This window comes from Lacerta agilis, chromosome 5, assembly GCF_009819535.1.
Source record: "Lacerta agilis isolate rLacAgi1 chromosome 5, rLacAgi1.pri, whole genome shotgun sequence".
In the NCBI taxonomy this organism is placed as follows: Eukaryota; Metazoa; Chordata; class Lepidosauria; order Squamata; family Lacertidae; genus Lacerta; species Lacerta agilis.
In genome coordinates this window covers 92,072,686-92,096,303 of record NC_046316.1, presented here as the reverse complement: position 1 = coordinate 92,096,303, position 23,618 = coordinate 92,072,686, and the positions used below count along the sequence as shown (strand labels likewise).

Below are 23,618 nucleotides of genomic sequence, written 5' to 3'. Positions count from 1 at the left end.
TACTTCAGCCTTTCCTCGTTAGATTTGTGTTGTGCTGTGTGTGTGGTTTTTTTAAAAAAGCTTCAGTTCAGAAGTTTTCAGACAAGTCAACAAATTTCTGGCAGCATACTGTAAGAAATACAGATCATATTTGCTTTACAACATGGATTTTGTGATTTGAACAATCAGAAACAGAAAAGGCAAAAGGAAAGTTACCATGTTAGGACCTGAGCACACTGCTACGCATGAGGTTTTTCTAGATACTCGTGTTCTGCTTTGCTTGATGGTGACTTTTCTATTTTACATCTCCAGGACGCCGTGCGGAACTCTGTCTGTCACACAGCAACAGTCATAGCAAACTCCTTTATGCATTGTGGAACAACCAGTGACCAGTTCCTTAGGTAAAAGCCTTCAGCGGAGCAGCATATCAACTCTTGGGGGCATAAATTAATCTGCTATGGTTGCAGGAGAGCAGTCTTTCGCTATCCTTTACTACAAATGGCAGATGATACTGTTGAGAGTGTGCTTTTGCATGTGGAGGGTCTTGGCTGGAAGGCCTGGGACAGACCGTTTTTTAGAGGCCTGTGGCAAGTCAAAAGAGTCAATCGGGCTTTTCCAGCATCTTGGAAGAGTGGTCTGACTTGACCCAATGCCATTTCTTGGGTTCATATATTGGTGCACTGAGCCTTCTGCTCAGGAAACGGCAAGAATTTTGTAACCATTTCTATTGTCCCACTATTTGGGTTTTATTCAGAGAAGTTTGTGTGCAGTTTCATAAATGCAAGATAAGGTGTCATTTCTGAAAGTCTGGGATTTATTTATTTATTAATTCAGATTTTCTAGGTTTGAGAATGTTCAAATAGCGCCATCAAAGGGCCCTAATTTTTAGGACTGAGAACTTTTGAATAGTGTTCAGCTTATTGTCATTCCCTCATATAAGGATCTCCTCTTCCAGGGTGCATTGATTTAACCACTGAAGAGTCAAAGATGGATCCTTGTTGAGCTCCCTCTTAGTCTTGCCAGCCTCACACGTGCTTTAAAAAATGCAGCGTAGCTGATGCTTTGTTTAGGGCAGGAAAACAATAGAAATAAATATAGTGCTCCTGTCTTGTGCAAATTGACCAAATAGTTGAAAATGAGACCGTAGAATAATGTTCCGAACTGTGCAATTCACTTCGTGTCCAGCAATTCTGTTTCCTTTATGGTGAAAGTTTTGGTCTTGGAATACAAATATTTCTGACTGCAGATAGTGCTAGCTGTCAGGATCTTCCCCAGTACTGCTCATGAGTAACGACAGAGCCTCTTTTGAAAACTAAGGCTATTTATTAAGCATTTTTATTTACAAGCGGAGATAGTCAAAAACATGACCGTTCAATCACTATCAGAATCCGGAAGTACATTCCTACGGCTTCCCACCCAACACCAAATTTTTGGCACCCTGAAACGATGTCTCCTGGTTCCCTTGGCCCCCCTGCTCTGGGCCTGTGTCAGAAGCTGTGAGCTTCTTTCCGATCTCGTCTGGCTGGTGGTGCTGGGTCTTTCTGCAGCATCACGGAGCCCTTGCTCCGCTCCCTTGCTTGGAGACAATTCCTGGGATAGGCTGGAGGAGGAGGAGTCCGTTTGCAAAAGGGGCTCGGGTTCCCTATAGCTTAGCGAGCTATCTTCCCTTGAAGAGCAGCTCTCCCTGCCCTGCTCCTGAACAGGACTCCCTCTCCTCGCGAGGAGCCGGGCTACTCCTGACACTAGCTTTGAGTTCAACTAGACCAGAACAGACGAGGTAGAACAAGCAGCAAACTTCTAAACACTCTCTATTCCTGTGATACGAAAGTTTGAACGCTTCTGAGACTAAGATCAATTCTCAATATTTCTCTCTGCAGAGATAATTTGGAGTGGCTTGCCAGGGCTACCAACTGGGCAAAGTTCACTGCTACAGCCAGCCTCGGTGTCATACACAAGGTAATACGAAACTGTATCACAGTGTTTTTTATAACATCTGAGGTGTTGGTGGGCTTGTCATCTTCAGGATATATTGAGGCCCTCCTGTTTACATTGCAGGTTCTGACCCAGCTTTTAGACAGAGGTGGCATGTGTCCTCCTGTTGCCAGTTTATGTTACACAACTATCAGTAACATTAAACTCTTTAGACATAAGAATTTTAAATTTCGCTTTCATTGAGCTGCTGTATTTACAAATGCAGTCTTCTCTTACTGGCCTATATTTTACTGTGGACACCAAACAGACTCAGTGTGTGTGTGTGTGTGTGTATACTACATGTGGATTCAAAAAGGAATGCAAACTGCTTGTCCATCACAGGGTGCATGCAAGATGCATGTGCCTACTAAGTTCATAGTATTGAATCCAGACTAAATTAGTTCAGCTTAGTTCCCATTGGGAGAAAATGGCTGCAGAAGATGGACCCCGCCCCCTTGGGCTGACGCATCAAAGCTCTTCATAGTTCTCTCTTCTTTCCTTGTGAATTTACAGGGTCATGAGAAGGAAGCTCTTCAGTTAATGGCAACGTATCTGCCGAAAGACACGTCCCCAGGGTCTGCCTATCAGGAAGGTGGTGGGCTTTATGCCCTGGGACTCATCCATGCCAATCATGGTGGTGACATCATAGACTACTTGCTGAATCAGCTGAAGAATGCCAGCAATGATGTAAGTATCGTCTCCTGTGAAGCATAGGAGATTGAGTGCCTTAGGGATAGCACGTGGGTCCATGGACTTCTCAGCGCTTAGTCCAAGATTACGTTAGCTGCCCCAGAAGTTTTATTGAAGCGTAGGATATAAAGGCCATAAACAAAAAAGGTGCAAGGTAAAATGTGGTTTGGCTCTCATGAAGAATCAATAATGTATTTATCAAATGCTGAAAATTACATCACAGTGAAGGAAGGAAAATAATGGAAATGTAATTTTGCATAGAATTGTAGAGTTGGAAGGGACCCACGCAGAATGACTAGAAAAATAACTACCGAGAGTTGAAGTGGAACGAGTTCATGGGTTCTCTGTCTCACTCCCAGAGTGAGGACTGTGTTCTGAACTTTCTAGCCCTCCTGAGAAGTTTTAAGTAGAGTCACGGAGAGAAAGGAGGCATCTATAGAACAATGAAGGCAAGAACGAGCCATCTCAAGAACAGTTTCTTTCCTAGAGCAATTTTGGCCTTAAATGGAAACCCTGGACTCTGAAGTCATCTTATTTTATTTGTTATATTGTCTTGTATTGTACTGTGTTTATTAGTATTTTTAAATTAGGTGGAGTGCCTTATTTGAGTTGATATAGCAACTGAGGAATTTCGTTGTTTCCCGCAAGGGGACAGTGACAATAAAGATCTATTCTATTTATTCTATTCTAATCTCTCTTATTTTTATTGCAGATTGTCCGACATGGGGGCAGCCTGGGACTTGGTTTGGCTGCCATGGGGACTGCCCGCCAGGATGTCTACGACCTTCTCAAAACTAACTTGTACCAAGATGATGCTGTGACAGGTAAGCAACTGCTATGGACAGAAGTGCGTGTCTTAAACCTACTCCTCCCACTGCAAGCCAACCCATCATCCTGTGTACTGCATTCAGGATGGCAGGCAGAAGCAGTGGTGAAGTCCTGTTGTGCTCTGTCTTTAGTTTCTTCCTTTCCCCCCTTAAAGGTGAAGCAGCTGGGCTGGCTCTTGGGCTGGTGATGCTCGGGTCTAAAAATGCGCAGGCAATTGAGGACATGGTGGGATATGCCCAAGAAACCCAACATGAGAAGATCTTGCGAGGCCTGGCAGTTGGCATTGCCTTGGTGATGTATGGCAGAATGGAGGAGGCAGATGCCCTCATAGAGAGCCTCTGCAGAGATAAGGTGAGTGTAGCTCTTCCTGCAAAACTACCCATTCCGCTTCAACTTTTTTCTTCAGGATATCTTAATAATACTTGCCTTTTAGCACTTTAGGGTGTTTGTGTAAAATAGTCCACCTTCTAACCAACAGCCTGCCTACCAAGGCAGGAATCGGGTAAAAATTAATACATAATGAACTAGAGTAAATATTATTTTATGGCAGAGGTTCTTCAGTGCCCCATGTTATTATAGGATGCGTGATTAAGGTTGAAGTATAGTGCCTTGCCAAAATTTATCTACTGACTTAATTAGCCACCAGCAAGCTTTCTGGCTCACTCTACCAACAATTAAAACGGAAAAAGCTGCTAAATAGGGAACGGATTAATTTTGGAAGATCTCTTGGCTGTTGATTGAGACGTAAAGCACGTAGTGTTCTTCTGCCTTCTAAGCTGGGGTGGGCAAACATGAGATTTGTGAAATCTACTTTGTTTTTACTAGAAACCTGAGTCAGAAATCCTTCCTGGTCTACTTGAAATTACTCAGACACCTGTCGTCTGCTTGCCTCTGATCTAAAGCAGCATCGCACAGAGCAGTACAGACAGTATGCTGTTTTTAGCCTTGATTAGCATAAAAGCCTTAAGCTCTTCATGCTATTGTTGTTGAGTATTTATTTAGCGTAAGTGTGTTCTAGATGCTCAGAACCCAAAAGCAAATAAGTGCAATGACTGTTTGGGGAGGCTGGTGTGCTCAAGACTGGAGTCTTCAACTGATTGGTTTTCTAGTAGTAGTTTGGTCAGCTTTTGATAAATTTAAGATTTGCTGGTCATGCATCATATTTCAACTGGATTTTAGGTTTTTCCTGTAAGTCCTAGGTAGCAGTTTTAATGGAAAATGGGCGTTGGTATTTTTAAAAGAAGCCACTTTCCAACTCCGTAGTGGATCACACCACAACTTTTTAAAAATAAAAGAGTTGGAAAGTGAGCTCATAGGAAGCTGTCAGTCTGGTGGTTCATCTAGCTCAGGAATTCAGAATCTTTCTCCTTTGATTCCCCACCCCCACCCCACCCCGGTATGTAACAGTTTAAATGTTAAAGTGCTCTACCTCTTCCAGGATCCGATCCTCCGCCGTTCAGGGATGTACACTGTTGCAATGGCTTACTGTGGCTCAGGAAACAACAAGGCAATCAGACGTCTGTTGCATGTTGCTGTAAGTATAGCTGGCTCTGGAGCAGACTGTACTTTGAATGGGTCTACTTTGAGAATAACTGCTGGAGTCACCCCTATGTCCTATTCCAGCATGGACGTGGGTGGCGCTGTGGTCCAAACCACCGAGCCTCTTGGGCTTGCCGATCAGAAGGTCGGCAGTTTGAAACCTCGTGATGGGGTGAGCTCCCGTTGCTCTGTTCCAGCTCCTGCCAACCTAGCAGTTTGAAAGCATGCCAGTGCAAGTAGATAAATAGGTACAGCTGTGGTGGGAAGATAAACGGTGTTTCTGTGCGCTCTGGGTTCAATTGCGCCAGAAGCAGTTTAGTCATGCTGGCCACATGACCCAGAAAGCCGTCTGCGGACAAACACCGGCTCCCTTGGCCTGAGAGCAAGATGAACGCTGCAACCCCATAGTCGCCTTTGACTGGACTTAACCGTCCGGGGGTCCTTTAAAGGTAAAGAGACCCCTGGCCGTTAGGTCCGGTCGCGGACAACTCTGGGGTTGTGGCCCTCATCTTGCTTTACTGGTTGAGGGAGCCGGCGTGCAGCTTCTGGGTCATGTGGCCAGCATGACTAAGCCGCTTCTGGCGAACCTTTTGCCTATTCCAGCAGAAGAATGTCATGGTCTAATGATACCGGTCATTTGACGGCTGTGGTCCATTTTTAAATCCATCTGCACATCTCCGGGGGGGGGGATTAATGAGTTCCTTCTAGATATTTCTGTGCACTTTAGGTACTTTGCCCTGACTTTTTGCTTTTCCCTCCCCTTTTTAATAGGTGAGTGACGTCAATGACGATGTGAGACGCGCAGCTGTTGAATCACTGGGTTTCATTTTGTTCAGGTACAGTTTCTGTTTCCATCCATTCTGCGGTCTGCAGTAAGATTTATCTGAAGTTCTAGGAATTCCCTTATACTCCACTTGCTGCACACTAACTTGGTCTCAGCTGAGTGCTTGCAGAATAGCAATTTGTGGAACGCTTAATGCTATGTTAGAATGAGCAATAAAGAAGCAAGCTGGGAATCTCATTAATGGCCTGAGGCTTTGAAGCTGCCATAGAACGTTGGGTGCGGATGGTGGCTTTGTTTGCTGGATGCGTGTGGTAGAAAGTGCTGTTCCTCAGTAAAAATCAAGGTAGTTGCTAGTTGAGGGCTAACAAGCTGAAACTTAATCTGGATAAAACAGAAGTGCTCCTTTTGGAATGCCTGCTAATCTGGAAGGAGGTTTAAATCTGTCTGGACAGGATCACCGATACGCAGTCTGGGAGCACTCCTGGGTTCTCTGCCGCCTGTGGAGGCACAGATGACATTGGTTACTAGGAGGGCCTTTTTACCAGCTTTAGGCCAGTTTGACACCTGGGGACCCTAACTAGAGAAGCACCCTAAGAGTGGTGCATGACATGGTTATGTCCAGGTTTGATTATTTCAGTGTGTTCTCCATGGAGTCACCCTTAAAGGCTGTTCAGGAACAGCAACTGGTACAGAACACAGTTGCTTGTGAGAGCTGGTGTTCAGGTCATTTCATGTACACTGTGTCACTTTCATTTGGCTGCATGGTCATTTCTGAGCCCAATTCAAGGTGCAGACCTGGGCCTTTCAAGCCCTAAATGGGTTGGGACCACCTACACCTGTGTCACTGAGGCAGGTCCTCAGTGGTTGTCCCACACCTTTGGAATCCCCTTCCCAAGCCTCATCCCTGCTGGGTTTTATTAAACAAAATTTCTGACGGCAAATTTATTCAAGTCTGCGTTTGTCTGAATTGTGCAACTAGCCGTGTGTGTTTTGTAGTCGTATTTTCATATGCTTGAGCCTCGTAGGTCACCTTGTGAGGGCAGTGTGTTGTGAAAGATGAGCTTTATTTTTTTTAAAAAAATGAATAAATAATTGAAATTTATTAAATATCTTGGGGCTTCCAGAGCAGATTGCCTTCAGACCAATAAAGAAGGCATATGGATAAGTGTGAAGCTTTCGGAAGAGACGGATGAATATATTAAGTTCAGCCTTTGTTTAGTGGCACTGGAGAGGGTTGGATGGAAGTGCTTTTCTGAGAGGCATATGAGAATCGTCTCTGCACTTTCAGTATAACTCTTGTTGAAACTTTCCACTAGGAGTTGCCAGAAGTGGAATTAAGTGCGTGAAGTCCTGTTAAGAGGACATAATATCAATGAAGTGTCTGGGAAGTATCAGATCAAGGATGGATAATATTCAAGCCAGGAATGTTAGTTAACTTTTAAGAAAAATAAATGGCAGCCGTTCTTGAGGATGTGGATGTCGGCTTACTAAGTAACTCTTGTACAATGACTCAGTGTTTTAAGACAGAGAAGTGTTTCCAAATATTCTTGAATTAAACTGCAATGTACATTTTATTTAATTTGAATTTAGATGACTCCCACTAACCTGGGGTGGCTAACAGCATTCAGAAACAGTAGAGCAGTTCTTTGTAGGATCAAGAAGGAAACTTAGTTTAGTTGCAGAGTACATATATTTGCGTGCAGAAGATCTTAAGTTTTATTATATACGCATTGCTGTGCACCACCCTGATATTTCATGAGATGGTGGCATATAAACACTTTAATAAATAAAATAAAGACCCGTGGTTCAGCCCCTGGGATTGAAAAAAGGGCTGTCTCAAATGACGGGGAACTCCCACTGCCTGAGACTCTAGGAAGCAGCTCCCAGTCGGAGTAGGAAATACTGGCCTAGCATAAATTGATTGATTCTTGGGTTCAGAAGATGGAATTCGGTTTTAGTGCTTTCATTAGTTCACAAATTTTAACTCCCCCACTCCTCTTTTGTACTAATGGTAGATTATAAAACTGGACAGTAGGAATTTTCAGAGTTCAATCCACAGCCCTTTCAAGTTAAGCCAGTGGTTCTCAAACAGTACAGCATGTCACACTGACGTAGCAGGAGACGATGGCAAGTACAGCAGGAAGATTCAAGGACAATCAATATTATATTTTGGTAATGATTCCTGTTCTTATGTTTTATATTTTCTGGAAGTCTCTTGATCATATTATGAAATTGTTGTTGTTGTTGTTCAGTCGTTCAGTCGTGTCCGACTCTTCGTGACCCCATGGACCAGAGCACGCCAGGCACCCCTATCCTCCACTGCCTCCCGTAGTTTGGCCAAACTCATGTTAGTAGCTTCGAGAACACAGTCCATATTATGAAATAGTTGTGCTCTAAGTTGTAAATCAAGCGCTGCTGGGAGTTGTTTCTTTTTGTTTTCCAATGTACTTCTTATCTATAAAAAAAACTGCTGTAGCATGAGCAAATTTTTATTCTGGGCCCTGGGTAATGTTCATCTGCACTGCTAACACTGACGGCCAATTCTGTCTTCCGTTTGCATTGAATCCAGAATCTGTGCAGAAGGTTTAAAAGTAAGTTCAGCAAGCAGAGGCCACAAGCAGCTGCCCCCTAGACTTTATACTACCTGACAACCCTAAAGGCTGATGTTTTCACCTTATTCCTTCATGGGCTGCAGCTCACACAGCTTTGGAGAATTGGTCCCAGTTCCTGCTTAAAAGGGGAGCTCACATTCCTAATAGTTTTTTCTGCAACATGTACTCCACCAAACCCCGCTTTAATGGGATAAGTCCTGCTCCCCATTCCACCTACCTAAGAGCTAAAGTTTTCTGGTGTCTGCGGTAGGGTTTCCTTGGTAGTAGCACCCAAGTTGAGGAATGATCTCCCTGAAAAAGCCTATCAGATCCCTGCTCTTCTTTTGAAATATTGAGGTTTAACAGTATGGTTTCATTTTTCCTTTGTGTGTTTTATGGCTAGCCTCTTCTGGATTTCCTTTGGAAAGGAAGAGGAGGGCCAAGATAAGTGCAGTCCTAAACAAGTCTGTCTCCTGGTCGGTTCTGAGAGACGGGGCCATCATTTGTAGCTGTGGGTCCTGCCCACCCTGCTTCCTTGCCTTTCCCCTTTCCCCCCAGAAAGTGCCACGTATAATTTTGCATGCCACTCCTCCCCTTCCCCTGCGTGGGCAGCAGGTGTCTCTGTGGAGCTGTTGTGCTAAATGTGTGGCACAGCGGAGTCTGCCCTCCCCACCATGCCAAGTGTGGAACAGCCTTTGCCGGAAGGGAACTGGTACTCTTCAGTTGACCTCTGTGTGTGTGCTTATACAGAAGGCAAATTCCACACACTCCTTCCATACTTTTCAGTGATTTCCCCCCTCCCTCCAAACTGGTTCTAATAAAAGAGTTTTAGCTCTCTGATCTCACTCACTACCCCCCCCCCCCCCGTCCAAGTATAAAACATAATCTGGAATTGAGAGCTTCCTGCCAAATTGTACTGTTATCCTTTTTCTGAGTTTATCCATTTGGTTGTGTCTTCTCTGGCCATGGCATGATTGCTGGAGCTGATGAGTGCCATTCACCCACTAAATATTTCAGTGGCGCTGAGAAACACTGCTATCCAGAGTGTGTCGTCTGCATTAGCTAGAGATAGCCCAGTCTGTGTTATTCTGATCTGTATCGTTTTTCATAATTCAGTTCCATTCCTACTTTTATCTGAGTAAATATACATTTAACAACAACAACAACAACATCCCTAGCATAATGTACAGTGGTACCTCTGGTTAAGTACGTAATTCGTTCCGGAGGTCCGTTCTTAACCTGAAACTGTTCTTAACCTGAAGCACCACTTTAGCTAATGGGGCCTCCCGCTGCCGCTGTGCCACCAGAGCACGATTTCTGTTCTTATCCTGAAACAAAGTTCTTAACCTGAAGCATTATTTCTGGATTAGCGGAGTTTGTAACCTGAAGCGTCTGTAACCTGAAGCGTCTGTAACCCGAGATACCACTGTATTTAATTGCCAGGAGCTTATGTTGCAACATTCAGGAAAGTGCAAAATCAGGCAATATAGCTATTTCCAATCTGCGATCAGGTCATTTTTTTATTGGCATTTGCAAAGACTGAATTCCTCAAGCACTCCTAATTTCAACTCAATCTTCAACACCCTTGTGAAGTGGGCTGGTGGCATTGCTCCTATATTGCAGATTTGCAGCTCAGGCTGAGAGATCTGTGAGGAGGTAGACAAGCAAGGGGCAAAGCAGGGACAGTTTGTCGATAACTTGTCCCTGCGGCATTTTCTTGCGTTCAACCTCCTAAATAATAGCAATTTATAGCAAAGTTTCAACGTGATTCTAATTTAGTTACTTTAACGGATTGCGTTTTGTACTATATGACCATGGTGTCCTTTCAGTTACTACGTGATGCCGCCCTGGAATCTTCATTGATGAAGGGTTGCTAATAAATACAATAAGTAACAGCAAAACCAAAATAAAATATGTAAATTGGGAAGAAAAATGGGGAGAGTAATAAAAAAGTCGGATAGTTGTTCATTTCGTTGCATATATGTAAGCCATTACATAACTTTAGGCACCAGGTGAAAACATTCCTCTTCTCCCAGGCCTTTGGCTTATTAAACAATTGATGGCCTTTTATGCTGTGGGTGGGTGGGGTGTTGTTAATTTGTTTGTTGTTATGCTATGTAATTTAGTGTTTTTATGCTGTAAATCACCCTGTGATCCCTGGGTGAATGGTGATCCATATATTTCGTTAAAACAAAATAAATAAATAAAAATTCCTTCCAGTAGCACCTTAGAGACCAACTAAGTTTGTTCTTGGTATGAGCTTTCAGATATATTTTGTTATTAATGATGATGATGATGATGATGATGATGATGATAATAATAATAATAATAATAATAATAATAATAATTAATTTAATTGATGATGATGATGATGATAATAATACATTCAGCATTGCAGGGCTGTCTGTCTCTCTATGCCCCACCATTGCTGCATTATACCAGTCATAAGGAGCTGGGCTGTTGTTACTTACTGGCAAGTGCAATGCACTCTGCCATTGCTCAGAGACAAGGTGACTATTGCCACGTATTTTTTCACATCTGGGCCCTTGCTCTGTATATGCTTTCACGGGCCGAGACTTTTCTCACTAATGAGGCATCCCGTTTCTCACAGGCAGTTGAAGTATGCTCCATCTTAAGTGCTGGCCTTTGTTCAGTGCTTCCATGCGGAAAAAATCTTCCCTGGAAATGATTCAAAGCTGTGATGATAAGCTGGGAGCTTACATTTCTCTCTCCCCATAGGCAATCAATATACTGGTTGAAAAGCCAGCATTTGCACACACACGTTCTCATCGGGTGATGAAATCTTGATATCTTCCTTTGGGTGGGTAGGTGGTGGTGGGGGGGGCTGCTGACAAATCTCTGCAAACAAACTCTCCTTCATGCTGTTGACGGCTGAACTGCTTGAGAATGTGTGTCTGTCTGCCCGGCAGGTCTCCTGTTCAGATTCTGAGCTCTCACTGCAGAGGAGATTGCATGGCAAGTAAATAAAAGTTTTAATGAAACCCACAAGAGGATTGGAATGCTCTGTGCCAATGCCTTCTCCTCTGACAGTTGTGTTCCATCTATTTGTTGATTTTTCTAAACTTTGTTGTGTGAATTCCTCAACACATTTCCTTTAAAATAAACTGTTGCAATTTCACTGTGGGTGTTAGTCAGAAAATTTGGATTGTCTACAGAACTCTAAACATAGCAAATCTTAGAAAATTGATCTCAAGGACTTGGTGCCAGTACTAGTTTTAATCTTTTTTTTTTTTTTAAGGGCAAGAGTTTTGGTTTGGGGTTTTCCCCCAGCAGCCTGTTGAAGTTGCACCAGGCCGGCTGTTGCAATGAGTTCTACCTTTTTAATTCAAGAATAAGCATGGGCTAACATTATTCTCATGCTGACGTCCTTGCTAACATATCTCTGCTGTTTTGGATTCTAAAACTTGCTGTAGGACAAGTTGACAGTGCTTGACATTTATATAGCACTTTCCAAATATTTCAGGCACTTTGCTCATTTTGTTTGTTTGTTAATAAATAATCTTTATTTCAAAATATTTTAAAAGAATACATTCACACACAAATATACAACAAAGAAAATGCAAATCATACAATACAAACACAATCACAAAAAAGATAACCGATAACCCCCCCAAAAACAACAAAAATAAAAAATAAAAACAATGACTCCCCATCATTTGTATATCGTTTCCCTCTACGTTTTAACATTTCTTACTTTTCCTCACCATACAATACCACCATCTAGCAAATGCATCAATCTGTCATATAATATACTATCCACCTATATATTCCCTTATGTGTCTCATTCTAGACAAATCACCAATTCCGTTTTTATACCTTCTTTAATCAAGTAATCCTCCACATATTTCCACTCGCTTTTGATTTTTTGTTGTTTTGGGACTTTGCTCATTTATTGCTCATGTAAGGTCCTCGGTTAGTTGCTCATGAGTAAGCAGGCAAAACTCTGAGTTTCCTTTAAGAGTTTTATTGTGCAAACTATGTACATTGCAGAGCTCATCAGTTCATGTCTGTATCGAGCGTCGTCAGAATCCGGGAATGGCCCCTTCCTGTTCTGACCCCAACAAAAGAGCTTTGGTATACGGAAACCCCGCCTCCCATCCTTTCGTTTCACCCCTCGACGCCTTTGGGGCGCCGGAAGCTGCGTGTCTCTTTCCTCGCCCCTTGAGCGAGAGGAGTGTGAGGTCTCTCCAGCATCCTCAGAGCCTTTTCCCTCCATACCCTGAAAAACCTGCCCCTCCCCGCTGGAAGCCTCGCTGCTCCCTCGGCTGCCAGAGGAGGTGCTGCTGGTCAGGTGGGGCCGGGGCTCTCTGTAGCATCCCGAGAGCCCTTCCACCACCTTGCGCGGCGCCGGGGACAGTTCCCTGACAGCTCATTATTTTAATGTTCCCTACAAGTTGCCCTGTGAGGTAGGTAGTATTAGCTGGGAACAAAGGGAACTGCCTTGGACCAGGTTGTATTTATGCATCTAGCTCAGAGTTCCTTACGGCGACAGGCAGTGGCCCTCAAGCAGACGTCTCTTTCCCATCATCTGCTCTGTGGTCCTGTTTAACTGGAGATGACAGGCCCTGAATCCAGGACATTCTGTAGGCAGGCCATGCGCTTTTCCACTGAGCTGTGATCCATATATACTGTATCTAAAATGGAGAACTGGTAAATTTGGGCTCAGGACTGCAATACCTGAAGGGCTGTCTCTCCCCAGATAAACTGACCAGTCTCTGCGATCGTCACGAGAGGTCTGGAGGGTGGCAACACAAGAATGAGCCTTTTCTGCAGTGGCTCCCTGTTGGTGCAATGCTCTCCCCAGGGAAGTTCGTCTGGCGCCTTCATTATAAATCTTTAGGCACCAGGGGAAAACGTTCCTCTTCAACCAGGCCTTGGGACTAATTAATATTCCACAGACTTTTAAATGTGTTTGTGGAAGGGGGGCATTATTGTTTTGTTTTTGTTTTAACTATTTATTCATGCTTTTATCCTGTATTTTTATCTTGTGAGCCCCTCTGAAATCTTCAGATGAAGGGTGGAATATGAATTTAATGAATAATAATAATGAGAGTTGAAGCAGGGGGCTTTTGGCACACCGTGAACATTCTTTGCTAATTAATGTACCGTCTCTCAGGTGTGTTGCTCCATCCTGGCTTGCTCACCTGTACTCTGTAAGACCATCACTGTAGAATCAGACCATGGACCACATCTGTTCTGATGGCCAGTTAGATGCCTCTGAAAACTGGCCAGCGAGACATGAGAAGATGATAACCGTTCTCTTTTGTCTCTGATGTTAACCTGATTTTTATGGATCCAGGTTAATAAGCCCTTTTGAATGTGGGACAAGAAGCTGGAAAAGAGTTAAAAGATGAAATGTAACAGGACCGTGTGAATTGTAGGAATTCTTTCTAGCACTCTTTTTAGAAAAGGGTAAATAAGCTTGTGTTGTCTAAACAGTATTTTGGCAGGCATTGCAATTTTGTCTAGGGGAAAACTGGTGCATGCATGCAGGAGACATCTTAAAAAGAATGAAGTAAGTTCAAATTGGAGGCATCCTTTGAAGGCATGGGAGACTAGAAAAGTAAGGTGTTGCAGGCTGGGCTTTTGGCTACAGTGGTTTTTAAAGCTATTTACTCCACTTTATCCTTATGGTGCTGGAGGAGACTCTTGAGAGTCCCATGGACTGCAAGAAGATCAAACCTATCCATTCTCAAAGAAATCAGCCCTGAGTGCTCACTAGAAGGACAGATCCTGAAGTTGAGGCTCCAGTACTTTGGCCACCTCATGAGAAGAGAAGACTCCCTAGAAAAGACCCTGATGTTGGGAAAGATGGAGGGCACAAGGAGAAGGGGACGACAGAGGATGAGATGGTTGGACAGTGTTCTCGAAGCTACTAACATGAGTTTGGCCAAACTGCGAGAGGCAGTGAAGGATAGGCGTGCCTGGCGTGCTCTGGTCCATGGGGTCACGAAGAGTCGGACACGACTGAACGACTGAACAACAACAAATCCTTCATGATATAGGCTCTTAACACAGAGTTGGATCTGGCTGGTAAATAGCCTCCAGCTCAGTTTCCTCTGCTTTCAGGTAAAAACTGCTTTCAGGCAGAGAAGCCTTTCAGGACTTGTCCACAAATGATCCAACAGATCTTTGTAGGGAGACACATTAAAGCGTTCCATACACCCCCCCCACCACCACCACCACCACAAAACAACAACAATTTATCTGAAGAAGTGTGCATGCACACGAAAGCTCATACCAAGAACAAACTTAGTTGGTCTCTAAGGTGCTACTGGAAGGAATTTATTATTTTATTTTGTTTTAACAACAATTTATTTATACCCCGCCCATCTGGCTGGGTTTCCCCAGTCACTCTAGGCGGCTCCCAACAGAATATTAAAAACATGATAAAACATCAAACATTAAAAATTTCCCTAAACAGGGTTGCCTTCAGATGTCTTCTAAAAGTCAGATAGTTGTTTATTTCTTTGACATCTGATGGGAGGGTGTTCCACAGGGCGGGTGCCACTACCGAGAAAGCCCTCTGCCTGGTTCCCTGTAACCTCACTTCTCACAGTGAGGGAACCGCCAGAAGTCTCTTGGAGCTGGACCTCAGTGTCGGGGATGAACGATGGGGGTGGAGATGCTCCTTCAGGTATACTGGGCCGAGGCCGTTTAGGGCTTTATAGGTTACCACCAACACGTTGAATTGTGCTCGGAAACGTACTGGGAGCCATTGTAGGTCTTTCAGGACTGGTGTTATGTTGTCTCAGTGGCCGCTTCCAGTCACCAGTCTAGCTGCCACATTCTGGATTAGTTGTAGTTTCCGGCTCACCTTCAAAGGTAGCCCCACGTAGAGCGCATTGCAGTAGTCCAAGTGGGAGATAACCAGAGCATGCACCACTCTGGCAAGACAGTCTGCAGGCAGGTAGGGTCTCAGCCTGCGTACCAGATGGAGGTGGTAGACAGCTGCCCTGGACACAGAATTGACCTGCGCCTCCATGGACAGCTGTGAGTCCAAAATGACTCCCAGGCTGTGCACCTCCTCCATCAGGGACACAGTTACCGGGACCAGGGAGTCCTCCACTCCTGTCTGCCCCCTGTCCCCCCAAAACAGTACTTCTGTCATGTCATGTCATGTGTGTGGACCAGTCCAAGTTACGACACCCCAGCCCTAGATGCTATGAGTGATACATGGAGAATTGAGCTTGCAGCCACCTTCATCCTTGGTTGCAGAGGAAAACAAGTCTGAATACATCTAGTTGCATAAGTTCTGGGAACTGGGAGAGTCAGAGTGGAAGAGCCAATGTGGCATGTGGGGAGCATCTTGAGTGCCGTGTTTATTTTTTAGCGGCTCTCTGCATCTTTTCCCTTATGCCACCTTTCCTGCTCACAGCTGTGGACTACAAATCTTGCTCGGCTGCCGACGTTTATGCAATGCTCTTCTACCCCGTTGGCGCAGTTTATACAATATTTATCTCAGTTGTTTGAAAAACACCATTTAAGTGACTTGTGATTTCTTGGTGTTTTGAATTTTAAAAAGTCACTTGCGGGGGAAGGAAAGACTGTGCCCGAAAGAGTCTTTATCTTTCCGGAGTCTTTGTTGTCAGGTTTCAAAGCAAAAGGTCTCTTTCATTTGCTGTCTTCAGTTTAGCATTTCTGCTTCAGGAAGCTCAGCTTGGTCGTCCTTCTTCTAATGTTTGGCAAACATTTCAGTGAGCTTTTTTATTATTATTCAGAAGAGAAAAAATTATTTTGCAATGTGAATACAAAGCAAAAATGAGAAAGTGCAGGTCCTTCACCCCCAAAGCGTTTTGGTATATTCTGTAGGCATCTGCTTGGTAATTGAAGAACCTCAGCCTTCATTAAGAAGCGAGAAAATGCATCCATAGCTGTAGGTATTAAGATGTGAGTGCACAGTGCAGTGTAATTGAAGCAAATTGTATTTAAAGTGTCATTTCCTTGGGTTTAAATAGTGCCCTTGGTGAGCAGAAGGAATTTCTGCCTTTAGTGGGTGGGGTATAACCCAAGATTCCCATATAGTTGTGCTGCATCGCTCACAATTTGGGAGGGTATCCCCCGACCTTCAGGGGTGACCTTTGGATGGAAAGGACAGCCAGGAAATGGTACAAATATAATTCCACATTCAGTCATTTTGGATCCAAAGTACCAAAACGTCAGAAGCTGCCTTGCACCAGATCATTAATTCCCAGTGTCAAGGGAGGTTCATGAAATACTACATTCTTTCTGTGCATGGGCACAAATAAGGCTTACAAGGTACTCTTACTTTCCTAAGCAAGCTATAATATACATTAGGGAAAACATTAATCTTAACAATATTAATTTCCACATTCAATAGGTTTGTGTATATTTGTTTTTCATGAATGAACACATTTTAGCGCTCTCACATTTTTATGACTTCTAAACTGTTGAGGAACAAGGCCAGTCTTTTTGTGTATAGCTACTCCAGCACCATAATTCAAAAGCATCAATTCTTCGGCGATCAGAAGGCTGATCGCCGAAGAATTGATGCTTTTGAATTATGGTGCTGGAGGAGACTCTTGAGAGTCCCATGGACTGCAAGAAGATCAAACCTATCCATTCTCAAAGAAATCAGCCCTGAGTGCTCACTAGAAGGACAGATCCTGAAGTTGAGGCTCCAGTACTTTGGCCACCTCATGAGAAGAGAAGACTCCCTGGAAAAGACCCTGATGTTGGGAAAGATGGAGGGCACAAGGAGAAGGCGACGACAGAGGAAGAGATGGTTGGACAGTGTTCTCGAAGCGACTGGCATGAGTTTGGCCAAACTGCGAGAGGCAGTGAAGGATAGGCGTGCCTGGCGTGCTCTGGTCCATGGGGTCACGAAGAGTTGGACACGACTGAACGACTGAACAACAACAGCTCCCCCCAACCCTCTCCACGTCTCTGACAGCTGGCCCGATGAGGAAGTGGATGACTGGCTCTCTACTGCAACCGCAAAAGATGGCCATGATGTGCTGTTACAGCTGCCAGCTTGGCAGGGATCAGGTGGCCCCATGGGGTTATTAGTTGGGTTCCACTTGGTGCTAGGAAGCTGCTGCCTCTCTTTGGGCCTGAGCAACATATTGGTTACGAATTGAACATTCTGTGTAAGCTTCCAGCTTACCTCCAGACTGAAGGTGACAAGAGTCTTGGATATCCAAGGCTAAAACAAAGCAAAGTTGGAATTACATATCATTACTTCTGGAACATAAAAACAAGTACTTAAGTAACATTCTGGTTGCGGCTCCAGTTCTGTATAGATGATAACCTGGAATCTTCTTGGCATGTGTTGACACTGCATCTTGTCTATGATAGCACCTCCCATATTACATTTCTTCGCCCATAGCAGCAAACGCAGCAAAAAGTTCTGTGGCACCTTGAATAGTCTTTATGGAATATGGCACAAAACCTTAGGAATCATGGAAAAGTTGTTTGTTTTATATGGTTTGGCAGAGATGGTGCTTCCGAGTTATGTCTGTGAGATGGCTAGTGAACAACAGCTTCAGAATGGACTCCTCCTGCTTGCTACCAAGGGGGGAAATTTCTTTTTTTTAATAATAATATTTATTGAAAATTTCTACTAAAAACATACAAAAAGAAAACACAACTACATTAATAACAAACATACCAAAAAAACAACTTATACAATTATTAAAACTAATATTCCTTTCTCACATCATATTTGGACTTCCTCCTGTCTCCTCCTCCTGTGTCCCTTGTAAATACCTTTTTTGTAACTTCCAAAATTTCCTAAAATTCTATTCTATTCTCCAGTAACAAAAATCATGAATATCTTATCTCTCTTAATCTATATTATGTTGTTGTTGTTGTTCAGTCGTTCAGTCGTGTCCGACTCTTCGTGACCCCATGGACCAGAGTACGCCAGGCACGCCTATCCTTCACTGCCTCTCTATACCATTGCCTAAATAATTCCTCATATATCATATCCAAATCCTAATCATCCTCTATCTTAATCATTTATCTTCTGTTCTACAACCTAACTTAGACTCAAATTATATCTAACTTTCAATCATACAATGATTTTTTAAATACAATTTAAAAAAAATCCATTCTTTTTCCACTGCGTTGTCCCTCTGGTCACGGAGTTTCCCGGTCATTTCTGCGAGCTCCATATAGTCCATCATTTTCATCTGCTATTCTTCTATCATTGGTAATTCTTCTGTCTTCCAATTCTTAGCTATCAAAACTCTAGCTGCTGTTGTGGCATACAAAAACCAATTTCTGTCACTTTTAGCAATATCCTGGCCTAGGATGCCCAGTAAAAAGGCTTCTGGTTTCTTCTTAAATGTGTTTTTCAACACTTTTTAAATTTCATTATATATCTTTTCCCAGAAGTCTTTCACCTTAGGGCATGTCCACCACATATGGAAGAAGGTTCCTTCTGATTGTTTACATTTCCAGCATTTGTTGCTCTGGCCATGGTAAATGTTGGCTAATTTCACAGGGGTTAAATACCACCTGTACATCATCTTCATAATATTCTCTCTTAATAAACTTCATGCTGAAAATTTTATGTTTGTGTTCCATAACTTTTCCCAATCTTCCAACATGATGTTGTGCCCCACATCCTTTGCCCATTCAATCATTGTTGATTTTACCATTTCATCTTTAGTATGCCACTCCAGCAACAAATTGTACATTCTAGAAAGATTGTCTTTATAAAGATTTAAGTTTTTAGCAGTCATATTCACACCCAGATATTTTACCTTCTTCACAAAGCTAAGCCCAGTAAGTGTCTGTAGTCTTAATACTCTCCTCAATTCTCAAATTCTTTGTCAATACTTTGGTTTTTGTTTTGTTCAATTTGAAGCCTGCGACTTGCCCAAACTGTTGGATTGTTTCTTGTGCATTCACTGCACTATTTTCAGGGTCTTGTAAGGTTAAAACCAAGTCATCTGCAAAGGCTCTTACTTTATACTGTCTCTCTCTCCCACCCTTATTCCTTTACAAGGGGGGGGGGATTTCTGTCAAGGTGAAGTTATATCAACCACCTCTGTGGATGAAGCTTTTTCCCTAGGCTCTTCAGAAGTCCTCGCTAAACAGCGAGTATTTACATAAGGATTAAACACTGATGATCTTCCAGGAAAGGGAAATCACATTTTCAGGATCTAGTTAACAAAATTATAGTGTCACTATGATTACTGCTTGTACTTGTCCTCCGCTCTTCCCCAGTAGCAAGTTGGACGCCTTCCGACCTGAGGGGCTCATCTTCCAGCGTCATATCTTTTATATGCCTGTTGTCTTTGTCCATGGAGTTTTCTTGGCAGGGATACTGGAGCGGCTTGCCAGTTCCTTCTCCAGGTGGATCACGTTTGGTCCAAACTCTCCGCTATGACCTGTCCATCTTGACCTGTCCATAGCTTGCCTGAGTAATTCAAGCCCCTTCGCCACGACAAGGCAGTGATCCATGAAGGGGAGCTGATGAAGCGGCTGGGCCAAAGCCGAAAGGACGCTCAGTTGCGGATATGCCTGGAAGCGAAAGGAAAGTCCAATGCTGTAAAGAAAAGTATTGCATAGGAACCTGGAATGTAAGAACCATGAACCTTGGTAAGCTGGATGTGGTAAAAAATGAGATGGCAAGAATAAACATTGACATCCTAGGCATCAGTGAACTAAAATGGACAGGAACGGGCGAATTCAGTTCGGATGACTATCATATCTACTACTGTGGGCAGGAATCCCGTAAAAGAAATGGAGTGGCCCTCATAGTCAACAAAAGAGTGGCGAAAGCTGTACTGGGATGCAACTTCAAAAATGATAGAATGATCTCGATACGAATCCAAGGCAGTCCTTTTAACATCACAGTAATCCAAGTTTATGCACCAACTACCAGTGCTGAAGAAACCGAAATTGATCAATTCTATGAAGACTTACAACACCTTATAGAAATGACACCAAAGAAGGATGTTCTTCTCATTATAGGGGATTGGAATGCTAAAGTAGGAAGTCAAGAGATAAAAGGAACAACTGGCAAGTTTGGCCTTGGAGATCAAAATGAAGCAGGGCAAAGGCTAATAGAGTTCTGTCAAGAGAACAAGCTGGTCATCACAAACACTCTTTTCCAACAACACAAGAGACGACTCTACACATGGACATCACCAGATGGGCAACATCGAAATCAGATTGATTATATTATCTGCAGCCAAAGATGGAGAAGCTCTATACACTCAGCAAAAACAAGACCTGGAGCTGACTGTGGCTCAGATCATCAGCTTCTTATAGCAAAATTCCAGCTTAAACTGAAGAAAGTAGGAAAAACCACTGGGCCAGTAAGATTCAATCTAAATCAAATTCCTTATGAATACACAGTTGAAGTGAAGAACAGGTTCAAGGATTTAGATTTGATGGATAGAGTACCTGAAGAACTGTGGATGGAGGCTCGTAACATTATACAGGAGACAGCAACGAAAACCATCCCAATGAAAAAGAAATGCAAGAAAGCAAAGTGGCTGACCAATGAGGCCTTACAAATAGCGGGGGAGAGAAGACAAGCAAAATGCGAAGGAGATCGTGAAAGATACAGGAAATTGAATGCAGATTTCCAAAGAATAGCAAGGAGAGACAAGAGGGCCTTTCTAAACGAGCAATGCAAAGAAATAGAGGAAAATAACAGAATGGGAAAAACCAGAGATTTATTCAAGAAAATTGGAGATATGAAAGGAACATTTCGTACAAAGATTAACACAATTAAGGACAAAAGTGGAAAGGACCTAACAGAAGCAGAAGACATCAAGAAGAGGTGGCAAGAATACACAGAGGAATTATACCAGAAAGATATGGAGGTCTCATACACCCCAGGAAATGTGGTTGCTGACCTTGAGCCAGACATCCTGGAGAGTGAAGTCAAATGGGCCTTAGAAAGCCTTGCTAACAACAAGGCCAGTGGAAGTGATGATATTCCAGCTGAACTATTTAAAATTTTAAAAGAGGATGCTGTTAAGGTGCTGCACTCAATATGCCAGCAAGTTTGGAAAACTCAGCAGTGGCCAGAGGATTGGAGAAGATCAGTCTACATCCCAATCCCAAAGAAGGGCAGTGCCAAAGAATGCTCCAACTACCGCACAATTGCACTCATTTCACACGCTAGCAAGGTTATGCTTAAAATTCTACAAGGCAGACTTAAGCAGTATGTGGACCGAGAACTCCCAGAAGTGCAAGCTGGATTTCGAAGGGGCAGAGGAACCAGAGACCAAATTGCAAACATGCGCTGGATTATGGAGAAAGCCAGAGAGTTCCAGAAAAACATCTACTTCTGCTTCATTGATTATGCAAAAGCATTTGACTGTGTCGACCACAGCAAACTATGGCAAGTTCTTAAAGAAATGGGAGTGCCGGATCACCTCATTTGCCTCCTGAGAAATCTCTATGTGGGACAAGAAGCTACAGTTAGAACTGGATATGGAACAACTGATTGGTTCAAAATTGGGAAAGGAGTACGACAAGGCTGTATATTGTCTCCCTGCTTATTTAACTTATATGCAGAATACATCATGCGAAAGGCTGGACTGGATGAATCCCCAACCGGAATTAAGATTGCCGGAAAAAATATCAACAACCTCAGATATGCTGATGATACAACCTTGATGGCAGAAAGTGAGGAAGAATTAAAGAGCCTTTTAATGAGGGTGAAAGAGGAGAGCGCAAAATATGGTCTGAAGCTCAACATCAAAAAAACTAAGATCATGGCCACTGGTCCCATCACCTCCTGGCAAATAGAAGGGGAAGAAATGGAGGCAGTGAGAGATTTCACTTTCTTGGGTTTCATGATCACTGCAGATGGTGACAGCAGTCACGAAATCAGAAGACGCCTGCTTCTTGGGAGAAAAGCAATGACAAACCTAGACAGCATCTTAAAAAGCAAAGACATCACCTTGCCGACAAAGGTCCGTATAGTTAAAGCTATGGTTTTCCCAGTAGTAATGTACGGAAGTGAGAGCTGGACCATAAAGAAGGCTGATCGCCGTAGAATTGATGCTTTTGAATTATGGTGCTGGAGGAGACTCTTGAGAGTCCCGTGGACTGCAAGAAGATCAAACCTATCCATTCTCAAAGAAATCAGCCCTGAGTACTCACTAGAAGGACAGATCCTGAAGTTGAGGCTCCAGTACTTTGGCCACCTCATGAGAAGAGAAGACTCCCTAGAAAAGACCCTGATGTTGGGAAAGATGGAGGGCACAAGGAGAAGGGGACGACAGAGGAAGAGATGGTTGGACAGTGTTCTTGAAGCTACTAACATGAGTTTGGCCAAACTGCGAGAGGCAGTGAAGGATAGGCGTGCCTGGCGTACTCTGGTCCATGGGGTCACGAAGAGTCGGACACGACTGAACGACTGAACAACAACAACAATGATTACTGCCCAGATGTTTTTTTCTAATATATATCCAGGAACAAATGAAATGGGCCTGGAAAGCCCAAGCCTTTGCAAGATTTATTGCGAAGATGGATATGAAATTCCAGAATACAGAAAGTGTGTAGCTGGAGTACTGGAACTGGGGCAGATTTTTTGCACATGACACTGAAGACTATGGAACAATCTCACTTAAAACTGAAGAATCATTTTGCTTGTTTCCAGGAGTACAAAACCTTTTTCGTCGGGGGCATTTGATTCCCCCCCTAAACATTGATTTGTCTTAAGTGGCCGGCATTTTCTTTTATGATTAAAGCTGTTGAATCTCTAGTTTAATTGTTCATTGTTGCAAGCCACATTGCACACATACTGGAAAATGAGATATGGATCTTTTAAATAAATGAGTCTGGAAGCCGATTAATGTGGCTTAGCTCATTTGTAAACTGCAGCCAAGTACTACTTAAAAGACTCTGCTTGATAACTGTGGGGTTTGTACTGTGGTTTTTCCAGGGCACAGCCCTCTTTGAAGACTGAGGAAGCTGGGCTGTAAATGTTCCACTGGCCCAGTGCTCTTTCTGCCCCCAGTGAAGGAGGGTGCTCAGGCTTTCCCCATAGCATCTTCTCAGTCTTAAAAGTGCTGGTCTACAAATTCAGATTTTTTAATCACGACTAACAGAGCCCCCCCCCCTTATAACAGTTGTGCTTTTAAAGTTTGTGATGCCTTCTTAAAGTTTAAATAATTTTAACTAGTAAAATCTTAAGTGTGCAGTGCAGCAGCCCCTTATTTTGATTGCCTTCCAAATTAAAAATAGATCTGCCTGCATTGTATTGGGACAAAGCAGGC

The 23,618-nt window shown here is 43.3% G+C and overlaps 1 protein-coding gene across 1 annotated transcript in view; it reads left to right on the top strand.

Moving 5' to 3' along the window:
* PSMD1 (proteasome 26S subunit, non-ATPase 1) overlaps positions 1–23,618 on the top strand; it is a 91,353-nt gene that overhangs the window by 14,366 nt on the left and 53,369 nt on the right. Inside the window, exons 10-16 of the mRNA XM_033150883.1 lie at positions 292–380; positions 1,857–1,935; positions 2,464–2,637; positions 3,353–3,464; positions 3,623–3,819; positions 4,907–5,002; positions 5,779–5,843. Of these exons, the coding sequence (XP_033006774.1) occupies positions 292–380; positions 1,857–1,935; positions 2,464–2,637; positions 3,353–3,464; positions 3,623–3,819; positions 4,907–5,002; positions 5,779–5,843 (812 nt within the window). The remainder of the gene's footprint in view (positions 1–291; positions 381–1,856; positions 1,936–2,463; positions 2,638–3,352; positions 3,465–3,622; positions 3,820–4,906; positions 5,003–5,778; positions 5,844–23,618) is intronic.